Source organism: Carex rostrata, chromosome 14, assembly GCF_964058835.1.
Source record: "Carex rostrata chromosome 14, lpCarRost1.2, whole genome shotgun sequence".
Lineage (NCBI taxonomy): Eukaryota > Viridiplantae > Streptophyta > Magnoliopsida > Poales > Cyperaceae > Carex > Carex rostrata.
Window position 1 is genome coordinate 725,876 of NC_135931.1, and position 13,478 is coordinate 739,353.

Below are 13,478 nucleotides of genomic sequence, written 5' to 3' on the forward strand. Positions count from 1 at the left end.
AGATAACAAAATATTTGTATCCATTAAAAGAGTTAATTGGAGCGGGACCTCATACATCCGAATGTATTAAATCAAAGGGTTTTTCACTTTTACTACTTGATAAATTAAAAGGTAATCTAGTATGCTTTCCTAGTTTACATATTTCACAATCATTATTATTTAAACTAGAAAAATTAAAAAGACTTTTTAAGATTTTATCGGAAGGATGTCCAATTCTTTTATGCCAAATAATGCTCATTTCTTCCTTTTTAGCATTAAAATTAAATTTTTCTTCATTCAAAAAATAGAGTCCATTTTCGAAATATCCTTCACCAATCATATATTTGGTTAACCATTCTTGAAAAATTACCTTTTTTTGATGAAAAAATAATCTCACAATTTAATTCTTTTGCGATTTTACCAATGGATAATAAATTGGATGTACAATTCTTTATAAACAAGACATTTGGAATTATTTTTGAAAAAATAGTTATTGAACCCTCTCCAAGAATTTCCATTTTGTCACCATTTGCAACCGTAACAAATTGTTTGGTTTCGTATTTTTCAAAATTATCTAACAAATTTTTATTTCCGGTCATATGGTTCGTAGCACCAGGATCTAGAATCCATTTCTTATTTTGAAAATTATGAGTAAAATAGGCTGCCATACCAGAGGTCTTTTGATTTTCTTGTTTTTGATATAGCATCATAGTGAGTTGTTGTAGCATTTGCCGCATGGGATCCACTGCTGACCCGTTTGACCCGCTGGAGGATTTTAATTCTTTGGATCTGATTTCTGGACCCACTAGGTTTAACGCTGGATAGTCTCTTCCCCTTTCATTCTCTATCTCCGCCCATTTTTTTTCCTTCTCCCGATCAGCACCTCCGATTCCTCCTATCTCCACCGCCTTGCATTTTGATCGGAGATGGGGGTAAAGAAACCAACAACGGTCCTCTCTGTGGCCTTCTTTCTTACAATTCGTGCATTTTTCGGGAGCCGATCTAGGGTTAGGATTTGCGTGGTGGTTTGAGAATTGGGGAATTTTTCCGGCGCAACCTTGGATCCCGTATCGCTCGCCTTTGGTAGCTTGCGAACCACCCATGGTGACGCCCCTTGCTTCTTCCGATTGGGTTAAAGAAGAGGCTTGTCCCATTTTTCGATTTTGGTACTTGCCTTGCTGATTTTACTGAACTTTGATAAGAACAGATATTATGCTTGGCTTTTCTAGTATATAATCAGATTTTCTGATTGATTTTTTTTGGGTGCTGATTTGCTGGTACGCAATCAGTCTTGTTGTTTGGGTGACTGTTTGCAGTATGTACTGCCCAGTTCTTTTTGAATCGGGTTTACCAAAGTCGGTTTTGCGGAATTTTGTATTGGTGATTTTTTCAATTTTTTCAGCTGCTGGTGCTGTTGCAGATTTGCTGAACAGATGCTCAGTTTTTTTTCTTTAAATCACAGTCCTTGTCTGTGATTTTAATTTTCTGTCTTGAGTCAGGATCTGAACTACAGCTCTGATACCATGTTGAGTTTCTGAGTTTTAGACAGAGATGAATGAGAAAATTGTATATTTCATTCATAATCTAATTTGTACAGTGGGTTTCTTATATAGTTGGAGAAAAATAAATATAACGGTAATATGCCTATCCTATACAGTAAGCTACAGTACTAACGACAACTTTACAGTACTAACGACAACTTTTTATCACTAGTAGCTCTATTTAATTCTAAACGGATCTAAAGCTTAACGGGTCTGACTTATCCTTCATTCTCAACAGATACGCCACAGATACAGTAGATCGAACCCATGAGCTGCGCCTGTGGCCCGGTGCAAATGTCTTTTTTTTTTTTTTTCCTGTTGTCAGCGAATCGAACTTGGGACCTCCCATTGAGCATCAAAATCTTTAACCACTACACTAGAGTATCACATATGATATGTTCTAATAGATATAGTATTTAACTTAGATTAAGTCTTTATTTTTTTGTACAAATTTAATTTAAGTTATGATTATCTAAATACAATATATAAAATAATAAAAAATAATATATATAATAGGCGTATAGTATTCTAGATTTTTTAAAATTACCATATCGCTGTATCTGTATCGTATCGGATACAATACCCGTATCCATACAACATAGGAAATAAGTAATTTTTAATGATATACAATTTGGGTTGATTAATTGTCTGGTCATTGCACTGCTTACCATTTCCAAGTTGAGAAACCAGAAAATTTAGACGAAATAAGAACTCATGAGACATTTTAAAGCAAAATTCTAAAATAAACTTTATTATGATCAAAATTACAGTTTAGAGAATCACAGAGATGGTGATGCACAAACAGATAGATACACAATTCAAGTATTAATTTCTATTTACCTCTCAACACCTATTTAACTACTTGGGTCTTATAAAAAGAACCCAACTACTTATTTGGCAGCATCGAACTAAATTATACATGACCCAGAAGCTCGCATTCAGATTTGGATCACCTCCAATTTAATTATAAAGAATTGGGAGATGCCAGCTGCGCTTCTCACCTATGTAACAATCAAATTTATCACAAGAAGCCCCTTGAACAAATAAAAAAAAAAAAAAAACTAACCAACAAAAATGAACAAATAATACAAATCAACAAGCTATCTGATCCCTTAAAATGTCTTCAAAAATAGGCAACCTCTTGGATCTGAAAGGGGTCCATTCATTGAACACAATATCAAGTCTCTCAATGATATCCTCTTCACCACTAAAATCGGTTTCAAACAGTGACAGGGTGGGCCGCATCGTTTCGATCTCATTTATCAATTCTTTGGCACGATCAACAATCTTGCCATCGTCAGAGCCCGGGAGCTTTTTTAGCACGACATCTAGTAACACTTGGTGTGACTTGTCAAGTTGGCCTTGCTTCATTAGGCAAAGGCCAAGGTTGCAAGCTTTGTTCGAATCGGGCTGGACTGATTGGGCTTTCCGGTACACCATTTCAGCCGCTTCGTAATTGTTTTGTTGCATGTATGCCCATCCAAGGTTACCCTGTTAAATATCCATACATAATTACATGTCATGCCATTAGTTACTTGAGCTTTGTTCTATGGCCTATGCTTACAATTTACACCATATTGGTTAATAAAATATATTGAAACTGTGTTTGCATAATTAGCGATGTAAATTGTTCAAGTTAAACTTGCCAGAATTCTAGCGGTCTCTTGTTGAATTGAGACTTGAAACTTCTTGCCATGAGATCGAGCTGTCTTAGTTGCCTTCCCATTGAAAGCCTCTCCTAAATATATCATCCTTAGCTTTTGCTTTAATAGATCTATCTGTTCCTCCACCATTCCACATTTCTGCCAATAGAAATTAAGTTACGCATCACCCATTGTGTACCAAAAAGACCAAAAAAAATCAACCACAAACCATAACAAAGTGTTTAAGTGCTTGCAATTGATTTCCCAAGTTCAGAGTAGTGATGAAAACTATTGAAATAGGCTTAAATTCTAAGTGTGAATTTGACGTGTACACTTCACAAAATCAAAATATTATTTTTTACCTTATAGAGGTCAATTAGGAGGTTGTCAAGGGATTCTTGTGCTTGTTTAGAGCAGAGATGTCTGAAGGAGCGGATTGCTTCTATAGCCTCCCCTGTGCGGTCTTGTTGCTTCATGATCACTGCCATGTCCTTCAAAGCACTGTCGACTCGATCACCTGCATTTATTGCCTTCCAAAACCATACAACAGCACCATCTGGATCCTTCTCCACAAGCTGACACACAACAAATAATTAATTTTTGTCATTCTATTATATAAGCATCTAATTTAACTCCAAAATTCAACAATAAATAATACCGTCTTCATTTGTGGTCCTCATTTTTCTTTCCATCCTTTCAAGTAAAAATAAAAAAATTAATGACATGATACACTAAATATTGTAAGTAGGGACTTGAACTGTTGACATGCAAAACTTTCTGATACTTTTGAAATTTTAAAATGTTTATTCTATGGAATATGCATGTTATCTTTTTTTTTGAATGAACTGACAGCTGCTGTCAGATATTATATTATAAAATAAAAATGTTACATCACAGCGTTACACAACTTGCTACATACAGGTACACAGAAACAGCAAACAGAAAACCTACAGCTGCCCCCCAGCCCTTCTTCCCAATTGTAACGCTTTCCAATCCAAAAACAAAATTGCAACTATCTCCCTCTAGTTAACAAAATTTCTTCCAGAGTGTAGCCTCGTGCACAATCCACTGCACTGTAACATCAATTGGAGCCATTCTATTCTCAAAAATCTTCAGATTTCTGCTTTTCCAAATTTCCCAAATTGCACAGGCCGTTAGGATCGGGTCTGCAACAGCCTCCTTTTCCCATGCTTCTTGGATTGTCAGATAATCTAAATTAGTGGGTCTTCCCAGTTTCGACCAGATGTCTGTAGCGAATCTGCAATGGAAAAATAGGTGAATTGCTGTTTCCGGTTGGTTGTGGGTACACATTTCGCATCCGAGCTCGCAATTGAACTTTCGCCTTCTCATGACGTCTCTGGTGAGGACCTTCCCTTTGAGTAGTAGAAAGAGGAACAATCTTACAGTTGGGGGTATACGGAGCTTCCAGCTGCCAACCAGGTGCCATCCGATTTTCCCTGCACCGGTCATAATCTTGTAAACCGAATTTGCACTGTATGTTCCGCTCTGCGTCCATCTCCATACCAGTAAATCATCAGCTTGTGTCAGTATCACTTCATGAACCGCCAGTGTTTGATTACTTGCCGCCATACTAAATGACTCTGCTCTCCGCCAGTGTTTGATTACTTGCCGCCATACTGAATATGCATGTTATCAATGCTAACAGTGCTCCAATACTAAATGACTCTGCTCTCCGTAGATCCTAAAGATTTGGCTAGGCCTGAACAATTAATAAATGACGAAATCTTCTCGGAAAAATATGAGCTGCTTTAATCATTTTATAGCACATTGATTTTTCATTTAAATGATTCTATATAATTGCATTGTCATAACTGAAATTGCAAAATTTAGACCTTGCTTATAATGAAAAATAAATAAATCAAAACATAAGCATCATCATACTATTATAGCATATGAATTACAATAATTAACCTGTTATATGGAGTCAAAATGGTCAAATTGCATTTGTACGAATAACTAATTAACTACTAATTACTAATTTGTGGTACACAATTGTAGTTGAGCAAAGCTAGGGTGTGATGTACTCATCAAGAGGGTTTGGTGAGCACAACTTCAAAAGTATATCAGATCGACTTCAAACACCGAATTCAAATTGTTGAAATCCATGTACTTCATAAGTGATGCATTTACATGTAAAATTTTGCATATACATGTATCACTTATAAAGTACATGAATTTCAACAGTTTGAATTTAGCATTTGAAATTGATTCAATATACTTTTGGAGTTGTGCTCACCAAACCCTCTTGCTGACCACATCACACCCTAGCTTTACTCATTATAGTTTATTTATTATGGGAAAGCAAGTGGGTTCCTGTAATTTATAGAAATAGTCATAATAATGAACATTGCCCGTGTAAACTGTAAAATAATATTGTTTGGAAATGTTAAGAATATGCTAACAAATTTACACATGTATAATATAATTACATCTAGGTATCTCCAGTTACAAAGCAACAATCAATTATTTTTGTTTTGCTTGGCAATTTGTTTTATAAATCATGGACTAATGGAATACGACAACAGAGCATAAGCTTGTCGAAGCCACTAGACTAGCTATAAAAGTATTCTTTAAGCATGAAACGCCAAAATTACTGTTGAGAAACTTCAGTCCTACGCAAACCTTAAAAAGTGGCAAAAAAAAAAAAAAAAAAAAAAAGAACAAGGAGATCACACTATATAATAATTAATTTCCTTTCCAATAGAAGAAATAATATAGACACGATAGATTAGGCTATATAAAAAATGATAAATAAAAGAAATAAATAAAACCTGAAGATGTTTAGCTCGAACATAGGGGCTATCACCAGCTGGAACCTTGTGTATAACATGGAACAGATCCTTCTTGTCTCCTCCTTTCCTCTTTCCAGCAGAGGGAGAGGGAGAGGGAGAGGGAGTAGAACTATCCTTATTCATATTCAATTCCATTTTCTCCTGTTTAGAGTATCACCTTCATCACTCCAGAGAAAAACAAATAGAGATAATTAAGAGTACTCGGTTTGGTTTTCTCTCTTGATCTAGAATCTAGATAGAGGTGGGAAGAGGAGAAAGAGATGAATTGGGAAAGAAAAGAGAAGGGGGGTGAACCGGGATGGAAAAGCGTCTACGTGAAGGATTGAACAATTGGAGGTTGGGGTGTGGGCCCGGTGTGAAGTAGATAGACGGCCGCGGAATGGATGTGGACCTGTTCCAGTGGGCCGATGCATCTTACCCGCTAAATTGGTTTACGTGTGGATTTTCCCAAAACCGGAGGGACCATATTGGCCGATTTTATTATAGCCTAAAGAAAATACTAAATTTAATGGGCAGCATCGGTTTTCTAATACTGTAATTGATTAATGGAATTTCTATTGACGAGTTCGGAGTTCCCTATTTGATAATATATAGTCAAATTCGAGTGCTATATATATTAATACTGTAATTGATTCACGGTTCCATATTTTGGTTGGTGTACCACAGGTTCTTCCGTTTGAAATGGGTTATGTTTTATAAGATGACTTAATTTAAAATATACCTAAACTTATTTATTCTACTTATCTACGCTCTAAATATTCTATTATCTCTTTTTCTCTCTCTCCACAATCAGATCCGCTTTCGTCTGATAGTCGCCATGCTCCGATGGCGGATTTGCTCACTATCGCACTTCGATCGAGATGAGGATAAAGATTTTATGCAAGCTCCGACAATACCACACTCTCGGCTCCGATCGGCTTGGCAAATCTTCCTATTTCCTTAGAAACAAGATCTTGTTAGAGATGCGTTGAAAAGGATAGTTAAATTTTTGGTATGTAAACTATTTAATGTGACGAAGGGTGCGTTGTAGAGATGTGTCCTTTCGCAAGAGCCTCTTCATTCTCTATAAATAGAATGACATACTTCTCATTTAGAATATACAATTTCATAAAAAGAGAAACACATACAGAAATTTCAGAAAAGAAATAAACCTGAGTACTAGGCAGGGGCGGATTTATGTATAGATCAGAGGGTGCTAAGCCACCCTATGATTTTAAAATTCTTAATTATGTATATTAAACTTTAGTTAAACTTTTGAGTTTTTTGAACTTTTATATAGTCTAGCACCCCTCATGAAATAACAAATGTTTGTTAGTAGTCTAGTGGTTTGAGTTATAGTTGTTACGTGTGAGGTCATGGGTTCAATTCCCACTAGTCACATTTTTTTAATTTTTTTCATATATTACATTTTATAGATTAGCCCCCCTATTTACATTTTCTAGTTCCGCCCCTGGTACTAGGTACTTCGGTTGTGAATCAGTGGGACACGTTCGGTATATCGCTGTGGCGTGTTTCCAACAAGCACTCAAGGAGGATAGACGAGAAGAGGGTGGACTGAAAAACCTACGAGAAATGAACCTCCAAGATCAAGTTGCATTTCGTTGCGATAATTCTAATCTTGAATATTTTGCGGTTCTATTATTTCTAACAGCTCCCTCTCTTTTCTCTCATTTTTCTCTCTCTATGAGAAGATAGAGACGAGAAAGAGTATCACTATATCGGAGATGATAACTAAAAAATATGAGAGGAGCAAAATAAAAGAATGCGGAAGAAAAAGAAAGTGACATAACTAGAATTTTTTCTTCTTTCTTCGCTTGGGGGAAAGAGCGAAATCCAAACCGAAAAATATACTACAATGTTATTGTATATTGCATACTTTATTTACTTTGTTTTAAGTAGAGTTATAGAAATTTTAGTTGAGACTTTAGCATCAAGAGTTATCAAGAAAAATATAGATAAGTATTCAAATGTATATGGACTAATAGTCTAATATGTTATTTCTTACCGTACATAGGTCATTTGAGTCATTTGTTTTACTTTTATATGAGCTTATTAGAGGTGGTATACTGGTATTTTCTTCTCCCATAATAGAATATTTCTTTTATACCGAACATGAACTCTTCAGTACAGTTTAAAATTTTAATCTTTCATTTTTAGACTGGGGATGCCGAACATGACTGCTGAACTTATAATACCACAATTCACATACATCTTAATTCTCAAGTAAAATAAAACACCAAAAGAAGGTCGTTACTGACAAATAAATGAAACAGAGATAAATCTAATCTCGTACGTGGCGGATGCAGGACACTTGTCTATCTCTGGATTTGAAATATTTGTTAGATTTAGTGGTAAATTAAACTTGTATCTACCTCTAAATAAATTTGTACATATTCCTGAATCACGTGTTGTGTCATGACCAAGTTAGATTTTTATGTGTCATATGCTGCGCTGTGATCAAATTTGAAAAGATGATTACGGCACGTTAGTCACACTTTGACCACACGTGACCGATTTGTCACATTTGGTCATATTTAGTCAAGATTTACTATTCGATCAAGATTTAATGGTCCTAATTACACGTGACTCATGTGACCACGAGCTATGCTGCGATTAAATCTTTCGCATGACGTTGATGTCACGCGAACTGTCACAGCATGGGACATGTGAGTCACAACACGTGATCGGCAAATATGTCGTGCCGTGACCGAAACGTACCATGTCGCGATGTATCCGGTCACGCCATATCTTTTTTTAAATTCCTATTCGCTACTCCACTTTTATTCGTCATGAAAAAAATTGCATTTAATTTGTGCCTACCTTTGATCAAAATCCGGAATCCACCCCTTAATATGTTGTTATTTAAAAAAAAAAATATAACATAAATATGTTATTTTGATCTTAACTATTCAAAAAAAATTATGTACGAATTTTAAAGAAGAAAAATTTCCTGTGCAAATCTCAAAAATAACAGCAGATTTATTTCCATGGTGGTGAGCGGAGCCGGAGTTTTGTAAAAAAAAAAAAAAAAAAAAAAGTGCTATTTTGAAAATTTTGAGGAAAGCGAAACTGCCGATTAATTTATTGTTTTCTTTAATGCTATTAAAATATCGGATATTGGTCAATGCGACTGTATACGGTCTGCACGTGGCGAAAACTGGTGACAATATATTTATTATATTACATGTACCAATCAAATTAACTATTGCAATCTCAACTACAAAGCAACATGACTTGTAATTTAAGAATGCTGAACATTTTTTGTTAACTTAAATTGATACATAATAATAATAACAATATATAAATAAATAAAAGCTACATGACTTGTAATCTCAAATACAAAGCAACCAAAGCATTAGTGTTTTTCATTTGCAAAAGCAAAGAATATCAAATTAAAAATAAAATTACTTGCATTTATTTTTTTTGAGAAAATTTCTAGTGTACCTATGTAAACTTTTGAAATAGTCAATATTATCATAAAATCACCATAATATTCAATATTCTCATAAAAATTTAACATCATTTCTGTGCTAGAAAAATGCCTAATATTTTCTTCTATCTAATAGTCATCTTCCTTCCTTTCTGTGCTAGAAAATGAATTTCCCGTATCTGATTTTGACGACTTAGTTAAAATCTATCCATTTTTTTTTTCAATCGTTCTTCTTTTTTCTTATAACTGCTCCACCTCTCTCTCTTCCTTCCTCTTTTAACCGCTGATTTCTGCGCCTTTCTTCTCCTTCTCCTCTCCAATTGGTCGACTGCGAGATCACTAATTAAATTTGTGCAAACAATTTCATGGGCTGGAGGGTGAAGTTAAATTTAGCTCTAATTGCTTTGCTACAATTTTGTGAAACTTTCTTAATTCAATCTTAATCAATAAAGTTTTAGTTGATTGATGTTTGACCTCATGCATGAGCTATATATATGTCTATATATAGTACGCCAATAGCCAAACTCCCACCAAAAGAACTTGGTTATGTACACCAGCATTGAGCCTGACACTTCCCCATTCATCTCATACTAAAAAGATTCAGTATGATATTGGAAGAGAGTCAATAGACAGCGTTAATTAAGATGAGTTGCTTTGTTCTTTTATTTTTATTTTTATTTGATTTTCAATGGTCTTTAGTGAGGCACTAAAGTAGTTCAATTGAATAGATAATAAATGGTTTGTGCTCATAGTTATACTGGTACATTTCATATCCAGGATCCAACATCATAACCCTGAGACACAAGTTGTAATTCAACAACCAACACAGGCCATTGATATACTAGAGATTTTTTATTTTTAAAAATCTTTGTAGAAGCTGCGAAGTTGTGAGTGGGGCTCAAACTCTCGACCTTTGGGTAGCTATGGTTCTAGGATCTTTTTTTCTAGCCAATTGTGTTACCACCCCATTTAAAAATAAGCTTGAGAAAGGTGGAAACCAAGGAGTATATTCCTCCATTGTCTTTTGCTTTTGCTTTTGAGAGTATATTCAGCATGGAACAAGAAATAATATAGAATTACAGCACATTTTTCAATATAAGTGAAAAGTAATTGCTTGTGTTTTTGTTTTAGATGTTAAATAATTGCTCTAACTTATGCTCAGGTCACAGTGATTAAATATCACTGCAACATATTTTTGGGCAATGCTGGGTCACAGCAGAGATTATTGAAAAACTCTGGGATAAAAATGCAAATACAGTGCATTGTCAGTACTTTACACAGATGAACTACACTCAAGCAATCATCAGCTCAAACCAGAAAACTGTCAGATAGATTCAGATGACAGTCTGCTTTGTTGTGTGGAGAGAACAGCGTCGACGCGTATTTGCAGATCAACAAAAATCGGTGCAGATACTGGTAAGAGAATAGAGAAAGAGATCAACAGCTGGTTCTATTGAGGATTTCTGGTAAGAATAACGGCTGTCAGAAAGTTACACTGAGAACAATGTAGTGCAGCTACATACTGGTAAAAGAAATAGATCAAGAGCTACATACTAGTGCAGTTACATGCTGGTCCGATTCAGAATTTTTGGTATAATACAGATGTCAGAGAGGTTCAATGAGAACAATTCGGAGACAGCACCTTTTAGTTTCTTTTAATTACTTTGGCAGCTTCCCTTTTGTATGTTTTTTTTAAGTATATTTCTTTTGCTTTTCATTTTCATTTTTAGGCTTATGTCTTGCAATTTTAGATAAAATGTAATATTGACACATCTTGTGTCATCATAAATGAAATTTGATCCCTTGACCCTCACCTATTATTGGATATTGTTATCGGTTTTTTCATAATCGCTCTGATACCATGTAAAATTTAGAGGAAGAATGAGACAGAATATTTTGTATTAAATATTGATATTGATATTTTTGTTTCTCTATTGATATATTACTATGTTATATAACAAGAGATGATGGGTATTTATAATGTCTAGACTTATTGTACCGTTGCCCATTGGTACCAAGTACTACTAACATTGGAATCTAACGGTAACTTCCTATTACTCTTTCTATTTTACAATTTTACTCCTCTAACTATTTATATTCTCAACATATATTTATGGTGCTGGAAATTTTGGGACCATAAATTTAATAAATACTCACAATTATATTTACTGTGTTGTTCTTATTTGATCCTAACTCAATATAAATACAAACAAACAAATATTCCTGTAATAAACCATATAAAAAGTTCCAGGTTCTGTGCTTGATTGTTATTATGAATCCATATCAAACAGTAATAAACCATAGGATGATTTTTTTAGTACTGGAGCCTTCTTTGGATTTATAACTAGCTTTCTTGGCACTATATTTCATTTACTTAAAAAAACTAAACTATATTAGATCAAATATTTACTAGCTAATTACTTGTCTGTTTTCATGTAGAGGGAGCTATTTAGCATGATCAATAATTTATCAACAATTTATGAAGTTGTGATGGAAGCTGCAAAGAAGCCATCAAATGAGAGGACCCCTAAGAAGAGTAGCAAGTGCAACAAGTCTACATCTGAACTGATGGTACTCAATGGTGTAGCCAGGATTTGAGTCAGAAGTGGGCAAAAAAGTTTCGGGTTATCGGGCAAGTGGGTAAAAATAACTTATATACTTGAATCATTTTAACCAATATGACCAAATTATAAATCAGGTTTAAACATAAATCAAGAAAAAACATTAACACGTACTCAACAATTTTAGTCAATTGTCAGTTGCAATTTGTAATTTAATTCATTTGGTTGGATTGTCAAAGGACAAGGATAAGCAATCTAATATCCAAGAGTAGGCCGGACAACGTATAAATATACTATTTTATTGTCGATTTTAATATTTCAGAAGTAGACAATTACCTACCCCTGTTACATGATGGCTCCGCCACTGATGGTACGTATATATTTAAAATATACAGCTGTTTTATGGAACAATCGCATTCAACAATATCTATAAATTATTCAAGCATTTATATTTACTTCCACGAATTAAGAAATTAATATACTCGATGATCGAGTTTTAATGAGCATACAACATAACACCTCTACTCTCTATTTCAATTGTAATTCGGTACTACTCTTAGGAGAGGAGTGGTGATGATAGGATTCTAAATTGGTTGAATTTTGAAGAAAATGAGAGAGGGATTCTCAATTAGCTTTTCATTATTCTTTTTCTTTATGTTTTCATATGCAACTTTATCGTCCTATGATTGTACAGATGAAAATATATATATATCAGATTTGTTCTCACTTGTAGTTATTTAATTTGCTTGGTTAGATTCATTTTCAATAATGGGTTTGCAGTTATTTTACTGGAATTTGTTCTAACAGTTTCTACTTAATTAAAAAAGTTATTGTTAGAAAGTTAATCATTTCTATTAATGGGTATTATTAGACAGGGATCGACTAACAGTCCTCCTACTTCAGTCCCCTATCTATCCCCCACACTAAAAGACAAAAAAAATAGTTAAAACGTGCTAACTACCACCAAAGAGCAAGATTAATGCTATTTTATTAATAGTCAAAACGTATAGTATTCATACCTACGAATTTATAGTATTCATACTTATTATCAGAACCATTCGTCATATGTAAACACAAGCTGGAGGGGACCAGTAACGACCAGGGGGACCGCTGACGTCTTGTGACAGCCTGGATTGGGGACCGCAATCGTCTGAAAGCGACATTTGCCAAGATTGGGGACCACTACAGTTAATCTATATATTATTCATATCTAAATAAAGAAGTATTCATATCTAAACAAATGAAGTATTCATACATGTTTGAAATAATTTATACAATTCAAAATTCAAAGTCAGTTTCATCTTTCTCACCCCACCTCTTCCAAAAAGTATTCATACTGACGATTACGAAGTATTCATACATGTTCGAAATAATTTATACAATTCAAAATTCATTGTCAAATTCATCTCTCACCCCCACCTCTTCCAAGAAGTATTCATATCTAACATGAAGTATGCATATCTAACAAATGAAGTATTCATATCTAACTAATGAAGTACTCAATATCTAAC

At 34.3% G+C, this 13,478-nt stretch overlaps 1 protein-coding gene across 1 annotated transcript in view; it reads right to left on the reverse strand.

Annotated features, from left to right (window-relative positions):
* Positions 1 to 2,242: 2,242 nt before the first annotated feature.
* The window catches only part of LOC144565255 (protein SULFUR DEFICIENCY-INDUCED 1-like), an 89,837-nt gene continuing 78,601 nt past the window's right edge, over positions 2,243 to 13,478 (reverse strand). The window contains exons 2-5 of the mRNA XM_078314964.1: positions 5,956 to 6,134; positions 3,526 to 3,738; positions 3,167 to 3,322; positions 2,243 to 3,011 (exon numbers count right to left, since the gene is read on the reverse strand). Of these exons, the coding sequence (XP_078171090.1) occupies positions 2,613 to 3,011; positions 3,167 to 3,322; positions 3,526 to 3,738; positions 5,956 to 6,111 (924 nt within the window). The 5' untranslated portion in view covers positions 6,112 to 6,134 and the 3' untranslated portion in view covers positions 2,243 to 2,612. The remainder of the gene's footprint in view (positions 3,012 to 3,166; positions 3,323 to 3,525; positions 3,739 to 5,955; positions 6,135 to 13,478) is intronic.